Raw genomic sequence first — 17,760 nt, 5'->3', positions numbered from 1 at the left:
ACCACAGGACGTTTGGCACAAGGGTAATAACGGCTCTGTCAGACTCATTGCTTCAGGTTTCTACCCTCTGTTCTCTTTTGCCAGAGTAGCTGTTCAAATTTGGGTGGAATTCAGGATACAAATTTGCAGTCATGTGGATCTTCAAATAGAAAATGATAGATTTTCTCATTAGGTGTATTCTCAGATATAAACTTTGGATCAATCTTTAGATGAAGTATTGAATTAGGTGTACTTCCTGATCGGTAGGATGGAAGGCAAATCATTTTCACAATAACAAAAGCATGAAGATGGTATTTCTGATATTTTTCATACACAAAGTACTTATTCTGAGCTGCCCTGCAAGTGATGTTTTCCTTGTTCCACATGAGTGGTACCAGCCTGGTGACAGGTGGCATGCCATCGTTGGTGGCATGACATCTCACATGGGTTACCACTTTTTTGAAATTAAATTTAGTGAAAATCCTTCCATAAAACCTTTTGACATACCAATGTAAGATTTTTTTCTCTTTCTATTGTTACCTAGATTTTCAAAAATACTTCATATCACTAAAAAGTTCTTTGTGCACAAATGCAGGGTTTTTAATTTAATCTATGCCTTTCTTTCAATTGTATCACGTTATGAAAGAACAAATAGCATCCTAGAAGCAGGATTGAGAGCGTCTTAACAAAGTGCATAACTGTTTGGTTTGGGGGCAGCAGTGCCTCAAATAGAAAGTCCATTCAGAGAGTAGTAAGGACATCTGAGAAGTTTACAGCAATCTCACTTCCTGTAATTCAGGATACTGTTTATAAGCACTATGTGCTTAGTTTATTTTGTCATGTTTATGTAGTGTATATTGGAGGTGGTGACCCTTTGAGAGCTGTATGTAACAAAATTTCATTTTAATGTATGCCAATTTGTGTACATTCAAAGTGACAATACAGTTATTCTAAGTTCTAAAAAAAAATAATACAGGAAATTAGTGATTTGCGCAAAATCTCTTCCTATACCATTTTCTGAAAACATCGTAGAAATTAAATATAGTACTTGGAAAAAAGTCACTACTTGTATTACTTGCAGTACATATTTATTGGAGATCATGGAAAGGCTGTGTAAAATAAATTTGAACTCTGTAAAAATTACCAATAAAGGAGAATATTTTAGTTCAGGTTGGAAATGAGGGGTCCTTGGTGCTCTCTGAGATGTGTTGTTTTCTTGCGGACATTTCATCCTCTAAATAACACTAAATAACATCCTCAGTGCCAAGCAGTGATGATATTACCTAGTTTGGGTAATCAAATGTTTGCAAAAATGCCACCAAGCTCAGAGAGCACCCAGGATCCCTCTGTAGAAATTATTAAGAAATTTAGAAAAAGTGATTATCTTTTTACTACTGTCAGAGAAAGAATTATTTGTTATTCATACAGAAATGATGTCACCTTATGAGAATTGTCAATTTTCTCTTTCAACTGGGGTATTTAAATTTTTCCAGTATATTTACCAAATTTCATCAACATGTCCTTGCCTTGGCCTTTGCTGTGAAGGAGATCAATGAGGACTCCCAGATCCTACCTAACATCACTCTTGGCTTCCACATATATGACAGTTACTACAATTCAAGAATGACGTATCGCACCACTCTGGACCTACTTTTCAAATCCCAGGAATTTGTCCCTAACTACAAGTGTGATAGCGAGAAGAATCTCATGGCCATCATTGGGGGACTGGATTTTGTCACATCATCTCGTATTGCTGAAATTACAGGATTCTTCAAAATTCCACAAGTAAGTTGTGAAATGGCTAAAGGGGAAAATATATATATTCTGTTCTTGGTGTTCTGTTGCATTAATTAAGGGTCATTAAAGATTAAGCTTAGGTTTGTATTAAGATGTTCTCCCTGATTTAAGGCCTATTAGTTAGCATAATGTTGAAACTACAATGCCAAATACAAGAAGTGACTATCCACAGACACTCCATCCCCAATGATACATAGTGTTCTTTGTTTCTATTAAAATATTTGATCAATTATATGTGTTTGAAATAATTCCAATAAATTCCTTTCCATATTAATACCTAGAAGAATTTCAGGAAAACAAATAGTTTCTTGGATATATTTTGTATGAAACCTAGATCTTGACAATTGCGTTTCATCTTAAAACTCAAGAGAACATTACTCTACTTTCTTGCAGCTGACATATGGCTCATTACCCAAAGAGGAATTTGAGACCAGTAAACTCTCTTCACTTTATTTCATGGTCCCCAATGAGGACCATCAGTACATTGGGATTATTCAACTGCTTCATCATTTCAGGTGGACATGGATTGGGATATTTACTGTTGATAACAACGATGGAGAAAATTTCTTACAGAAAATGCAGCCATTACTTTCACAGAATGGAATCTGCTCATCGTTCATAGAAAGGCTTTCCCAACTAATCCACTTGGAAGACTTCCCAGAAGTATATCAAACAATCTCAACTATTTCCATGAATTGGATAAATAGTAAAGCCAATGCATTTCTTGTCTATGGAGAATCAGTGCCAATTATGTGGCTGAGAGTTGTCACATTTATAATAGATCCTGAAAGCAAGGAAATTGCATTATTTAGAAGGGTGTGGATCACAACTGCACAGATTGATTTTGTATTATCAGGCATTCAAATTACATGGGATCTCCACATGTTCCATGGGGCCATTTCTTTCACTGTTCATTCAAGAGCAGTTGCAGGTTTCAAGGAATTTCTTCAGACTGTAAATCCTCTTTCAGTCTCCAGAGATGGGTTTCTCCAGGAAGTTTGGGAACAATTATTTGATTGTTCATTTCCAAAACCAGAATTACAAGAAATGCAGAGTAGAAAATGCACTGGGGAGATGAAGCTTGAGGATCTTCCTGGACCTGCCTTTGAAATGGAGATGACCGGCCAAAGCTACAGTATCTACAATGCTGTTTATGCTGTGGCTCATGCTTTGCAAGCTCTATACACATTACATTTCAATAGAAAAAAACCTATCATCTGTAAAAATCTTGACCTTCCACATCTCCAGGCTTGGCAGGTATTCCCTTTGCCTTGGACACTTCTTTTATTTCTATACGCAGTTTGATGTAGTATTATGTTTTGATCCCATTGTGGAAAGTCTTAATATTTTCTGCATTTGGAATCAAGCATGAGAAAGCAACCTAGAAATAAGGAGGAATTTCCTGATGTTGAGAACAATGAACAATCAATTAGTGGAAACTGTCACAAATTGTCAATTAGCATTCTATCAATGAGGAAAGATTAGATATGATCTAGGTGAAAGTAGTTGTTTAAGTAGGGAATCTAAGTCATAATTTAAAGAACTCCAAAATTCCAAAATCCTTAATTTTCATTCAGCTTTAGTTACAGTATTCCTACTTTTCCTTATATTGATATCAAATTAAATATATAGTCAGTGGTGGGCTGCTGGATGGTCGGTGGGTTTGGGCAAACAGTGAGCTGTGATCTCTGGCTTGGCCTGCCCACCCTCCCTTGTTCTATGCTTTCCATATATAACTAACTTTCTGGCTTGTTCCCCGCACCCACGCTGCCCAGCAGAGTTCCTCACTGCCTCTGCTAGACTCAGCGGAGCTGCCAGAGTTGATTAGCGGCATGTTTGAAGCACCGTTTCAGTCCCAAAGGAGCATGTGCGAGTGAAGCATGTATGCTCACGCTCACAACCAGTGAACCCGATGTGAACGTAAGTGCAGCCCACCTCTGTACATAGTGCAGACATGTACTTATCATGCAATATTGATTATTAAATTTCTAAGCTTAATAATATGTTAGGAATGGAAAGAATAAGTGAATGAAACTTGGATATGATTTACTCTTCTCTATTATATTGCTTTTAATTCCCTCTCTCTTTTATTCCCTTTCAAGTAGCTACATTCATTTCTTCAAGGTATTTCTTTTAACAATTCAGTTGGGGAGAGAGTGTTCCTGAGTAAGAAAAGGGAAGCAACAGGGGGATTCGACATCACCAACTTGATCACTTTTCCAAACAGATCCTTTCAGAAAGTTAGAGTTGGAGAAATGGATCTACAGGCTCCAAAAGGAAAGGAATTATTCATTGATGAAGATCTAATTGTCTGGCACCCAGCTTTTAACCAGGTATCGAATTAGTGATTCCACCTTAATCCATTATGATCCATTTCTTAATCCATTATGATCCCATATTGAACATAGTCTCTTCAGAAATCTAATTTCTATTTTTTAAATAAACAATGGCATATCTCATCCCCTCCAGCCTTTTCTTCTGTTTACAGTGTACTCAGCTGCGGAACTCCTTGCACTGCGAGACTCCCCCCTCTCCAGGTTTGGCCCTCTCAACTATCGAGGGCCACCCTTGATGACGGGTTCTGGAACCCTGAGAGGTGGTACGCTACAAAATGGAGGCTCTGGGGTTTTTTAAATAGATTTTTAGATCCAATTTTAAGGGGATCCGGTAGGTGGTTTTTAACAACAAAAATGAGACTGGGGGGTCTCTTAAGGATCAGCAGCCATGCCATTCTGACAGTCCCAGCAGATTGGGGAGGGGGGGTTGGGAGTCATAGAGGATGTTTGGAGAGGGGTGGGACATTCTATACCTGTGATGGTGGGATGGGGCAGAAGAAATGGAAGTTCCAAACAGATCCTTTCAGAAAGTTAGAGTTGGAGAAATGGATCTACAGGCTCCAAAAGGAAAGGAATTATTCATTGATGAAGATCTAATTGTCTGGCACCCAGCTTTTAACCAGGTATCGAATTAGTGATTCCACTTTAATCCATTATGATCCATTCCTTAATCCATTATGATCCCATATTGAACATAGTCATTTTAGAAATCTAATTTCTATTTTTTAAACAAACAATGGCATATTGTTTCAAATGTTGTGGATGAGCAAAGATTCCTCAAATTGACAAATACAATATTACAACGTAAAAGCCAGGATTGCAAAGAGTGGCCATGTTTCCATGAGATTCTCACCATGTGTAACTATTTATTTACTGTGTTCTTCAGACAGGAGCTTTTGTACATCATTGTAATATCTACATTATTTTAAGTTGTTGATGAAGTTCTTAAATTCTGTACCATTTTGGGAAGCCAATAATCATGTTACACCATTTAAGAGAAAATTCAGAAACTCTTTTAAAAATTCTGCTTTTCAAAACTTTTCCATGTTTATTATTAGGTTCTTCCATTTTCTCGATGCAATGACCCTTGTTTCCCTGGATCCTGGAAGAAGGGGATTGAGGGAAATCAGTTCTGCTGCTTTGACTGTGTTCCATGCCCAGAAGGGAAGATTTCAGATCAAAATGGTAGGGTAGAAATTCTACCACATTTCATTAGCCTTAAGCAAACTTTAATAAACTACATGGGTGCATAAAAATAATGTGATTTTCAATCATTTGGAAGGCCTAGATGACAATTTCCTTGATTTTCCTTCCAGATATGGATTACTGTTTTCCATGTTCAGAAGATCATTATCCAAATAAAGAAAAGAAAGGCTGTATCCTGAAACCGGTGGTGTTTCTAACATTTGAAGAACCGTTAGGAATTGGTTTAGCCTCAGTAGCTCTTGGTTTCTTCTTCTTGACATCCTGGGTACTTGGAACATTTATTAAGCACAGGGATACTCCCATTGTCAAAGCCAACAACCGGTCCTTCACCTACACCCTGCTTGTCTCTCTTCTGCTCTGTTTTCTCTCCTCTTTCTTCTTTCTCAGCCAGCCTGACCAAGTAATCTGCCTTCTCCGACAATCAATGTTTGGCATCACCTTCTCAGTGGCCATTTCTAGTGTACTGGCCAAAACCATCACTGTGGTTGTGGCTTTCATAGCCACTAAACCAGGATCTCAGATGAGGAGATGGGTGGGGAAAAGATTGGCTTTTTGTATTGTCCTTTCTAGCTCTTTATTACAAGTATGTATTTGTATTATTTGGTTGTCGACATTTCCTCCATTCCCTGAATTGGACATGCACTCAGAGCTCCAAGAAATGATTTTGCAATGCAATGAGGGGTCAGCTTTCTTCTTCTACTGTGTCTTGGGCTACATGGGTATCTTGGCCATCGCCAGCTTTATTGTGGCTTTTCTTGCCCGTAAATTACCTGACAGCTTTAATGAAGCCAAGTTCATCACCTTTAGCATGTTAGCCTTTTGCAGTGTGTGGATCTCCTTCTTTCCAGCCTACCTGAGCACAAAAGGAAAAGCCATGGTAGCTGTGGAGGTATTCTCCGTCTTGTCCTCCAGTGCTGCATTACTGGGATGCATATTCTTGCCAAAGTGTTACATCCTTGTTTTGCGGCCTGACCTCAATCACAGAGAGCAACTCACAAAGAGGAATTAGCATTATATAGGAAAACTGTTTGCCGTCTACAGATATATATAAAACATATAGGAACATAGTTTTGTTTTGTTTTTCTGTCAAGGAAGGATTTATGTAGGGTATTTAAGATTTATTCATATTTAAGCTCATTCGAAAGTAAGTGCTCATGTTGCTGCATTTCCATCATTTTCCAGGATTCTTTAACCTAATCCATTCTCCCTTTCAACACTCCCTTTGAACTTGACTTTGATCTAGTTTTCTTAGTTGCTATTAGGATATTTCATATATTGACTCCAATGATGTCCGATATTTGCAGAGACATTTTCCTGGGTTTTACAGTTTCAATTCCTAAAGCACTGTACAAATATAGTAAAAAGCTGACTACCATTTTATGAATATATATTTAATAAAGTGTTATAGGATATTAGGGAGGATTTGTTGGGGTTCTTTGAAATGTAATATACATTGGGTTTGTGAATTCTGAATATTTATCTGAATATTTTTATTTTTTTTTAAAAAAGGGTTCATACTGGGTCATAAGCATTCACTCTCTACCCATTAATCTATTTCCACTGTAAACTGTCATCAAGATTAATAATATGGGAAATTTATTGAAATGAAATTTCCCCAGGCAAAAAACAACACCATACAATCTTAGAAAGCATTAATAGAGGGATAAGATCACATGAAGTTCTAATATCACTTTACAAAGCCTTAGTAAAACCACACTTGGAAAATTGTATCCAGAATGATTAGGAGCTGGAGGCTAAAACCTGCTGGATCTATTCATATTTTATTTTGTAAAAAAATTGGTGGAAAATAAATGTAAAACCTTGAAAAAAAGCATTATTCTTATTTCAACAATTAAATATATATTCTTTCTTTTTTTAAAAAAATTGATTTATATGCCGCCTTTCTCCGGAGACTCAGGGCGGCTTACAATGCGTTAAGCAATAGCCTTCATACTTTTGTATATTTATACAAAGTCCGCTTATTGCCCCCACCATCTGGTTCCTCATTTTACCTACCTTAGAAAGGATGGAAGGCTGAGTCAACCTTGAGCCTGGGGAGATTCGAATTTACAGTAATTGCAGACAGCTTGATGTTAATAACAGTGCTTTAGTCTGCTGTGCCACCAGGCTCAATTCTATTGCAAGTGTTCCATTGGCTACTTTCATTGGTATTGCTCATTAAAAGACAATAGCTGAACCATCAACCACTTATTGTCTGTTCAAAAAAAAAAAAAATCTCCTACAGGAATCACCATATTTTCTTAGCTAGGCTTAAATATAAATATAAGGCTGCTCAGAAGATTATTTAAATTCAACAACAGTCAAGGTATTTGTTTGGCTATAAAATAAGTCTTGAACTACTGGGAGATTGGCACAAGGGGTAATTAGAGCTTTGTCAGACTCATTGCTTTGAGGTTCTCTAAATAAATAAATAACTTTATTGTCATTGTACGTGTATACACAGTATACCCATACAACGAAATTCACTTAACACCCAAAGACCAGGTCCAACATACATAACAATCCCCAAACACACTCCCACCCACCACAATTCTCCACCCCTAAACCACCCAAACCATCCACACAACAGACCAAGTAATACTGCCCAACAGCTCATGGTGGTCCTTTAGTTCATTGTTGAGTGCAATTATAGCTCTGGGATTAAAATTATTCAGAAAACATGTAGTCCGAGTTTTAATTGTATCTTCTGCCAGAAGGCAACAGTCCAAAAAGATTGTAAGCAGGATGGGAAGAGTCTCTGAGAATGTTATGCAACTTTTTCAAACAGCGAGATTCGAAGATGTCATCCAGGGCTGGTAGCTGGAGTCCGATGATATTCTGGGCAGTTTTAATGATTCTCTGTAGAGCTTTTTTGTCCGTTACAGAGCTGCTCCCATACCATGCAAGAATGCCATATGTCAGGACACTCTCAATGGTGCTGCGATAGTAGGACAGAAGATGCTGAGATAGATTTATCTTCCTAAGCATTCTCAGGAAGTACAGCCTCTTCTGTGCCTTCTTCACAAGAATGTTAGCATTCAAAGTCCATGAGAGGTCCTCTGAGATATAAATGCCCAGAAATTTAAAACTACCCACCCTCTCCACCTCCTCACCATTTATGTACAATGGTAGATGTACATCTCTCTTCCTCCTGAAATCAATTATAAGTTCTTTAGTTTTTGTGGTGTTAAGTATGAAATTATTTTCATTACACCGCAATGTCAGCCCTTGTACTTCCTTCCTGTAAGCAGACTCACTATTTTTATTAATGAGCCCCACCACTGTTGTGTCATCCGCAGATTTAATAATTGCGTTGGTGTTATACAATGGGGTGCAGTCATGTGTGTACAAGGAATAAAGGAAAGGGCTTAGCACACACCACTGGGGGGCTCCTGTATCAGAGTAGAGGAATGGTGAGATCCCATCCTTACTGACTGTGGCCTACCTGTCAGAAAATCCCTTATCCACAAACAAATCCTCTGATTTATACCCAAATTGGACATTTTAAAAAACAACCTGTTGGGTGAAATGGTGTTAAAGGCAGAGCTATAATCCACAAATAACAGCCTCACATATGTCCCCTGTTGTTCCAAGTGATTCAATACAGTATGGACAACAAAAGACATAGCATCGTCAGTTGATCTATGACCCCTATATGCAAATTGGTATGGGTCCAAAGTAGATGGAAGACTAGCCTTAATATAGTTCAACACCAGCCTCTCAAAACATTTCATGACAACAGATGTTAAAGCTACTGGTCTATAATCATTAAGGGATACTACTACGTCTGCTTAGGGACTGGCACTATAATCGATGTCTTCAGGCAGGTAGAGATAGAGCACTATCCTCTGTTCTCTTCTGCCAGAATATCTGTTCAAATCCTGGCAGAAAATAAACACTTCAATAAACACTTTCAACCATTTCAACAACCAAGCCTACGTACAGTAAGTAAAGAATACCTAGAGTATTTTGATTTCCCCCCTCCTTTTTCTCACTTCTATTTATATTTCTTCTAGTTTGTATTGTCTCTGTCAGTACTGCTGACTGGTTTAATTTAACATAATCATCATCATCATCATCATCATCATCATCATCATCATCATCACCATCACCATTTTTCCTTTCCCTCCCCATTCCTGATTCTGCCACTACACAACAGGCAGTTAGGCCTCTTTCCTCCCCCCCCACATTTCTGATTCTGCTGCCCAACAGGCATTTAGGCCTCTTTCTCCCCCCCCCCATTTCTGATTCTGCCACTCAACAGGCATTTAGGCCTCTTTCTCCCCCCTCATTCCTGATTCAGCCATACAACAGGAAGTTAAGCCTCTTTCCTCCCCCCTCATTCCTGATTCTGCCACCCAACAGGCATTTAGGCCTCCCCCCCATTCCTTATTATTAAATTAGCAAGGGTGGTAATTACTGAGGCAACACGGGTGGCAGAGAACATCATTTATTGAGTAACGAACATTACACAGTAACAACAACAACAGAAGAAAATGTCTGACAGCTCTTATATAGCTGCTGTCAGAATCACTCTAACCAATCAGGAACTGCAGAAACTCCCACTTAAATAAAAGGAATAATGTGACCAATTAGGACAAGGCGGCTCCGTTGTCAGGGCAACTTGCCGACACAATACCCCTTCCCCCCGGATAGCGCATGTATAATCCTGCAAGTAAGCAGGGCGCCTGCACACTCGCTCAGATCGCCATGGCTCAGGAACCACTTGCGGCGCAGATTCCTGATCCGTAGGCAGGTCGGGCGAGGTTTCCACTAGGGATTCAGCAGGGGTAACTTCTCCAGGTAAGTCCAATGGTGGGTTGTTTGTTATAATGGGTGGAGGATCGGCAACAGACGGTGGGGATCTCTCCGGGGGCAGGCGTGGTACATCTCTCACAATCGGCTGCAGACTAGTTGTAGCTCGCTCTCTTAATTGGTCCACATGGCACCGCCAGGTTCTTCCATCATCAAGTTGAACCTTGTAAGAGCAGGGACCTGTTACATGGGTCACTTGTCCCGGCAACCAATGTGGATCCCCCCTGTAGTTCCGGGCGAAAACCAGATCTCCCTCATTGAATGTCCTGGAAACCCCACCAGTATGTCTTGGGCCCAGGAGCGTGTATGAAGGGTGCAGCCTGTCTAGCCTAGTCTGTAGACAATGGCCCATCAGCAGTTCCGCAGGGCTTAGGTTAGCAGATGGGCAAGGGGTTGTATGTTGCGTGAGTAGATAGGTAGACACCCGCTCCTGCCACCCCACTGGTTCTAACCTGGCCAAAGCTTCTTTGGCCAACCTCACTGCCCTTTCAATGAGGCCATTATTAGCCAGATGGAAAAGGGCTACCTGGGCATGGCGGATACCTAAAGTGGCTAGGAATAACTGGAATGCAGCAGATGTAAACTGCAGTCCATTAGCCTACACCAGGATGTCAGGAAGGCTGTGTGTGGTGAACAACCTGCGCAATACCCTGATAATGGCCTCTGATGTGATGGAAGGCATCGTTTCCAGTTCCACCCACCTAGAGTAGGTGTCCACTACTATAAGGAAAGTGTGGCCCAAATAAGGGCCCACAAAATCTGTATGAATCCTTGACGACGGAGCCCTGGGAACTTCCCATTCCCTTGAAGGAGAGGCTGGGGCAGAAGCTCTGGATAGCTGACACTTTTGACATTCCGTGACAAAACTGGTGATGTCCTTATCAATCCCTGGCCACCAGACATAACTCCGGCTCAACCCCTTCATTCGTATCATACCTGGATGGCTTTCGTGCAACATCTTGAGAACCAAAGGTCGCAATTTGGGGGGAATCACCACCCTACTCCCCCAGAGCAAACAACCACATTGGACTGACAATTCATGCTGCTGAATCCGAAAGGGTACATAAGGCTTGGTCACCTTCCCTACAGGCCATCCTCTTGTCACCCAGTCAATGACTTGGGCGAACAGGGGGTCATTCCGCAAATGAATGGCGATGTCTGTAGCTGTTAAGGAGGGATTAAGCTCGTCTATTAAGAGAACAGAGGGGGCTGGGGCAGGATCGAGGATAGAGATGGGCAAAGGGTAATGGCTGAGGGCGTCTGCGTGCGGTATCAATTTCCCGGGGTGGTAAACTAAGGTATATGAATAGGCTGCTAAAAAGACCGCCCAGCAGGACATCCGGGGTGACAGAATTAGAGGAGTTTGCCGGTCCCCAGCCAACAGACCTAATAGTGGCTGATGGTCTGTCACCAACTCAAACGGTTGACCATACACATAATCGTGGAAACATTTGGTTAAGGCCACAGCCGCTAATGCCTCCCAGTCTAACTGGCTGTAATTGCATTCCGTAGAGGACAACATCCTTGAGTAGAACGCAATCGGAGGTTCCAATCTGTTTGGGAGCCTATGGCTCAATACAGCACCTATGCCGAATGGGGACCCATCAGCTGTCAGGACAAGGGGAAGGTCTGGATTATACTGCACTAGGACATCTGAAGAAGTGAGCAAGTCTTTCACAACCTGGAAAGAATGGGATTCCTTAGCGCCCCAGGACCAAGGTGCGGATTTATCCAGCAATCTGTGAAGAGGCTCAGCCACTGTAGCCTTATGTGGCAAGAATATGCTATAGAAATTTAAAAGGCCCAGGAAAGCCTGTAAATCAGATTTACAGGTGGGCACAGAAGCAAGTTTAATAGCGGCCACCTTGGAAGGGGTAGGGTGAATTCCAGAGGCATCCACCAGGTAGCCTAGGAATTCCACCCTGGGGACACCAATTGCACATTTAGTTTTCTTTAATTTAAGACCAGACTTCCTAAAACGTAATAAGACAGACCGAACACGATCAATGAGCTCACTCTGGCAAGAAGCGGAGATGAGCACATCATTGAAATAGGGGATGACTAAAGGCAGGCCATGTAATAAACGCTCCATTAAATTTTGGAAAAGACCCGGGGCTATGCTAATGCCAAACTGTAGACGCCAGCATTTAAAGGCTCCCTGGTGTGTCACAATTGTTTGAGCCTCCGCCGATGCATTATCCACCGGGAGCTGCTGGTAAGCCTGGGCTAAATCCAGTTTAGCAAAAATTGAACCCGGCCCTATGGAATGGAACAAATGCTGAACTACTGGTACAGGGTAGGGATGGGCTTGTAACGCCTTATTTAGCGTACATTTAAAATCACCACAGATACGAATCGAGCCATCTGGTTTTATAGGAATTACTATTGGGGTCTCCCATCGGGAATGGTCAGTAGGTTCTAACACCCCTTGGCTGATAAGCTTGTCTAATTCTGCATCCACCTTTGGGCACAAGGTGAATGGGACATGCCCGGGCTTGAGCCTAATAGGGGCTACTTGAGGGTCTAGATTTAGTGAGATCGGGGACCCAACATATTTACCCAGGGATTCATTGAACACATCAGCAAACTTGGTGTAAAGTGCATCAACATCTGCCATGGCTGTGGAGTGGATCCCAGTAATACCCAACCCCAGAGAGCTAAACCAATCCAACCCTAAAAGACCGTCTACGACTATCAAGGGAAGGCAGCCAGTGAACCCTTGCTTCTCTACTAAAAGTTTATGAATCCTGAATATTTAACTGTCTTTAAAAAAGGGTTTCAAACTGGGTCATAAGCATTCACTCTCTATCCATAAATCTATTTCCACTGTAAACTGTTATCAAGATTAATAATATGGGAAATTTATTGAAATGAAATTTTCCCAGGCAAAATATACTCCCACCATACAATCCTAGAAAGCATTAATAGAGGGATAGAATCGAGATCACATGAAGTTCTAGTATCACTTTACAAAGCCTTAGTAAAACCACAATTGGAAAATTGTATCCAGAATGATTAGGAACTGGAGGATAAAACATATGAACAACACTTAGAGGATCCGGGTATGACTAGTCTAGAGAAAAGAAGAGGGATGAAGATAGCACTTTCCCAACATTTGAGGCACTCCTACAAAGACAAGGGGGTCAAACATTTTTTCAAAACACCAAAAGGCAAGACAAGAAACAATGAATGGAAATTAGCAAGGAGGGAAGCAAGCTAGAACTAAGGAGAAATTTCGTAACAGTGAGTGCAATCAACTAATGGAATAGCTTCCCTTCAGAAGTTGAGGGTGCTTCATTGTTATGTATTGATACTTTTGAGCGGGAGTTTCAAACCTGCCTACGTTTCTGATTGGCTGACAGTCCCTCCAGGATTGTATATAAGGAGGACTGCAGCCTCTGAGTTTTTGCTGAAGTCTCACTGTAAATTAAAGAGCTGTTGTCACTTGCTTGGTTGTGCCTCTCGTTACTCCCGAACCACTTCATTGGCGACGAAGGTGGGATAGAGGTCACAACAAGCGAACCAGTGAGACCATGAGCTTCAGCTAAGCGACGAGGCGAACTACAGGAGGCATACCGAACATGTCTGCCTACGTTCTGCCCAAGCCTTTTGATCCGACCCGCGAAAAATGGGTCTCGTACCTGACGAGGTTCGAATGCTCGCTCGAAGCCAGCGACATGCAAGGGCTCTCCGCTAATCGGAAGAGGGCCCTCTTCCTAAGCCACTGCGGACTGGATGTGTTCGAGATGGCAGAGTCACTGTGCGAGCCAACGCCGGTCCAGACCGTTTCCTGGGACACCCTGATGGCCACGCTCCGGGCTCACTACGCTCCCGTGCCCTCCAAGTTCGTGCAACGATACCAACTCAGACAGCGCGTACAGCGAGAGGGAGAACCGGTCAGCGCATACATGGCCAGCCTGAGAAAAGCCGCAACCCATTGCGACTATAGAGACTTGGACGATGCGTTGCTTGAGCAACTCATCTGTGGTGTCCGGGACATTAGGCTGCAACGGCGCCTGCTCGCCAAGCCTGATTTAACGCTTGCTGGAGCCCTAGACGAGGCCAGGGCTCATGAAGCCTCCACAAAAGCCGCAGAAATGCTGCAGCGTCCGCTGACCAGCAAGGACAACCCCAAGTCTGCCCTGGTGCACAGAGAAGACGCCGGATCCAGCTCAGAGTCCGAGTCGGATGAAGACGTCTTCCGAACGGAGCACCAGAGAAAGGACACTGGCAGCCCCCGGCGAAGCTGTCCCAGCTGTGGAGGGCACCATGACAGACTGTCCTGCAAATATAGGGAGGCTATTTGCAGGCGTTGCGAGAAAAAAGGGCACTTGGCGCGAGTCTGCAGAGCCATTCTGCCCAGAAAACACCAACCACGTGAGCACCGCAGCCAACCAGAATCAACGCGCCTGAAACAACCAACGAGAGAAGGCGGCGTGAAAAAACGGCGCAAATTTGAACCTCGAGATGGCCGCAGCATTCACATAGACCAGGCCAGCGCGGAAATCGAGGACAAAGTCAGCACGGTGGTTGAAATCAACGGCAAGCCATGCTCAATGGAGATCGACACCGGATCGGCTCTCTCCATAATGTCTTGGGCGACCCTAAAGACCCTCCTGCCGTCGTTCCAGAAGGACCAGCTCTCCAAACAGAGACTGCGCATTTATTTATTTATTTATTTGTTTAAATTTCTATACCGCCCTTCTCCAATGTAGGACTCAGGGCGGTGAACAGCCAAAGTAAAAACAAGACATACATACAAAACATACAAAATCTAAAAACTGTTTAAAATAATTAAATAATTTTGGCCGTAATTAAAACATTCCAATTTAAAATCCATTTAAAATTTGACTCAAGCTAGCCCAGCTAGTTGAAATAAATGGGTTTTCAGGGCCCAACGAAAAATCCGGAGGTCTGTTATTGTACGTAGCTCTGGGGGGAGGTTGTTCCAGAGGGCGGGCGCCGCCACAGAGAAGGCTCTCCCCCTGGGGGTCGCCAGCCGACATTGTCTGGCGGACGGCACCCTGAGGAGGCCCACTCTGTGGGAGCGTACTGGCCGGTGGGAGGCTATTGGTGGCAGAAGGCGGTCTCGTAAGTACCCCGGCCCTAAGCCATGGAGCGCTTTAAAGGTGGTCACCAACACCTTGAAGCGCACCCGGAAGACCACCGGGAGCCAGTGCAGCTCGCGCAGGAGAGGTGTCACGTGGGAGCGTCTCGTCGCCCCCAAAATCCCCCGCGCGGCCGCGTTCTGGACCAGCTGGAGCCTCTGGGTGCACCCCAGGGGGAGCCCCATGTAGAGAGCGTTGCAGTAGTCCAGGCGGGAAGTGACGAGTGCCTGAGTGACTGTGCGTAGGGAGTCCCGATCTAGAAAGGGGCGCAACTGGCGTATCAGGCGGACCTGATAAAAAGCCCCCCTGGCCACGGCCGCCAAATGATCTTCTAACGACAGCCGTGCGTCCAGGAGGACGCCCAAGTTACGAGCCCTCTCCGTGGGGGCGAGTGATTCGCCCCCAATAGCCAGCGATGGCGTCAGCTGGCTATATCGGGACGCCGGAAGCCACAGCCACTCGGTCTTGGAGGGGTTGAGTTGGAGCCTGTTTCTCCCCATCCAGGCCCGCACGGCCTCCAGGCACTGGGACATCACTTTAAAGGCATCATTGGGGTGGCCTGGGGTGGAGATGTACAGCTGGATGTCATCAGCATACTGATGGAACTCCACCCCGAAGCCACGGATGATCTCACCCAGCGGCTTTACATAAATGTTGAACAGAAGGGGCGAGAGGACCGACCCTTGTGGCACCCCACAAGCAAGGTGCCTCGGGGTCGACCGCTGCCCCCCGTCAACACAGATTGCGACCGGTCAGAGAGGTAGGAGGAGAACCACCGCAAAACGGTGCCTCCCACCCCCAACCCCGCCAACCGGTGCAACATGATACCATGGTCGATGGTATCAAAAGCCGCATCCTAGACTACCAGGGGAACCGAGTCCCCCTCGAAGGCGTGGGCACGTTCCGAGTCACCTACGGAGACTACGAAAGAGACCTGCCACTGACCATCATCACGAAGCAGCTTCCCAGCCTTCTCGGCATGGGGTGGTTCCGAGCCCTCGGCATGGGCTTCACCGGCGTCCACCAGATGCTCAAGTCATCGTTAAAAGACAGTCTCCTGACCGAGTTCCAGGACGTTTTCGGGGACACGTTGGGCAAGTATGTGGGGACCCCTATCTCCCTTAATTTAGACCCCAACGTAGCCCAAATAAGACTCAAGGCCAGACGGGTGCCTTTCGCATTGAAACCAAAGATCGATGCGGAACTGGACAAACTGATTAAACAAGGGGTGTTGGTTCCCGTTGACCATGCAAAGTGGGAAACCCCTATAGTGACCCCAGTTAAGTCTGACGGCTCAATTAGAATCTGCGCCGACTACAAGTGCACGATCAACAAGGCTTTGCAGCCGAGCGCCTATCCGGTGCCGATCGTGCATCATCTACTACACTCCCTGGGGCCCGGAAAATTTTTTGCCAAATTAGACCTGGCTCAGGCCTATCAACAATTACCAGTTGATGATGCCACGGCAGAGGCACAAACGATTGTTACTCATAGGGGTGCATTCAAATGCACCAGGCTCCAGTTTGGGGTGAGCGTCGCACCCGGCCTGTTTCAAAGCACCATGGAGCGCCTTCTGCAAGGGCTTCCTGGAGTGGTGCCCTATTTTGATGACGTTCTAGTCAGCGCTCAGGACGAACGTCAGTTAGGGGATAGAGTAAGGAACGTCCTTTCTAGATTTAGGGAAGTGGGACTAAGGTTAAAAAAAAATAAATGTATGATCGCTGTCCCCTCCATTGAATTTTTGGGGTACAGGGTGGACGGCACAGGCATCCACCCTACCGAAAGCAAGGTGAGAGCAATTAAGAGCGCACCTGCCCCCAAGACCAAAGCTGAGCTCCAAGCCTTCCTTGGACTGCTCAATTTTTACTCAATGTTCCTGAAAGACAAAGCTACCGTCGCAGATCCCCTACACAAACTATTGGGGAAGAATGTACCATGGGTCTGGGGGAAACCACAAGCAGCCGCTTTTGAGGCAGTTAAGAGACTTCTATTAGAAGACAGTTTCCTAATCCAATACAACGCAGCGCTACCGCTTGTATTGGTTTGTGACGCCTCCCCCGTAGGAGTTGGTGCCGTCCTGGGCCATAGACTTCCGAACGGCCTAGAGGCGCCCATTGCGTTTTACTCTCGCACCCTGTCAAGCGCAGAGCGAAACTATAGCCAATTGGACAGAGAGGCTCTGGCTGCAATTGCGGGGGTTAAAAAGTTCCACGAATATCTCTTTGGCAGGCAATTCGAACTTGTGACTGATCACCGGCCCTTGCTAGGACTTTTGGCAGGCGACAGGCCCACCCCCGCTGCTCTGTCCCCACGCTTGACTAGATGGGCTATTTTTCTTTCGGCCTATTCATACCAGCTTGTACATCGACCTGGACGGACCCTGGGTCACGCGGATGCCCTCAGCCGCTGTCCCCTGCCTGACTTACTGACCAATCCAACACCTGAGGCCTCCGTCCTTCTACTGGACACATTAACTTTGGGACCTATTTCCTCTGCCGAAGTGGCTAAAGCCTCAGCCA

General features: G+C 44.2%; 1 protein-coding gene across 1 annotated transcript; it reads left to right on the top strand.

The window, feature by feature from the left end:
- The first annotated feature begins 1,686 nt into the window (after window positions 1-1,686).
- LOC117657605 (vomeronasal type-2 receptor 26-like) lies at window positions 1,687-6,420 on the top strand. The gene is made up of 3 exons (XM_087893231.1): window positions 1,687-1,764; window positions 5,171-5,297; window positions 5,429-6,420. The coding sequence occupies exons 1-3, from the start codon at window positions 1,687-1,689 to the stop codon at window positions 6,325-6,327; spliced, it is 1,104 nt and encodes a 367-aa protein (XP_087749357.1). The 3' UTR covers window positions 6,328-6,420.
- Window positions 6,421-17,760: the final 11,340 nt, after the last annotated feature.

The sequence above is a fragment of the Pantherophis guttatus genome, chromosome 4, assembly GCF_059756535.1.
Source record: "Pantherophis guttatus breed Tessera chromosome 4, ASM5975653v1, whole genome shotgun sequence".
NCBI classification, from domain to species: Eukaryota; Metazoa; Chordata; class Lepidosauria; order Squamata; family Colubridae; genus Pantherophis; species Pantherophis guttatus.
This window is presented reverse-complemented; position numbering and strand designations above follow the sequence as displayed.

Bases quoted from the DNA above. Each gene is read 5' to 3' on its own strand.
- LOC117657605 (XM_087893231.1), top strand. From the start codon at position 1,687: ATGGCCATCATTGGGGGACTGGATTTTGTCACATCATCTCGTATTGCT. The intron at 1,765-5,170 runs GTAAGTTGTGAA...GTTTATTATTAG, and splicing joins GATTCTTCAAAATTCCACAA to GTTCTTCCATTTTCTCGATG. The intron at 5,298-5,428 runs GTAGGGTAGAAA...TTTTCCTTCCAG, and splicing joins GAAGATTTCAGATCAAAATG to ATATGGATTACTGTTTTCCA.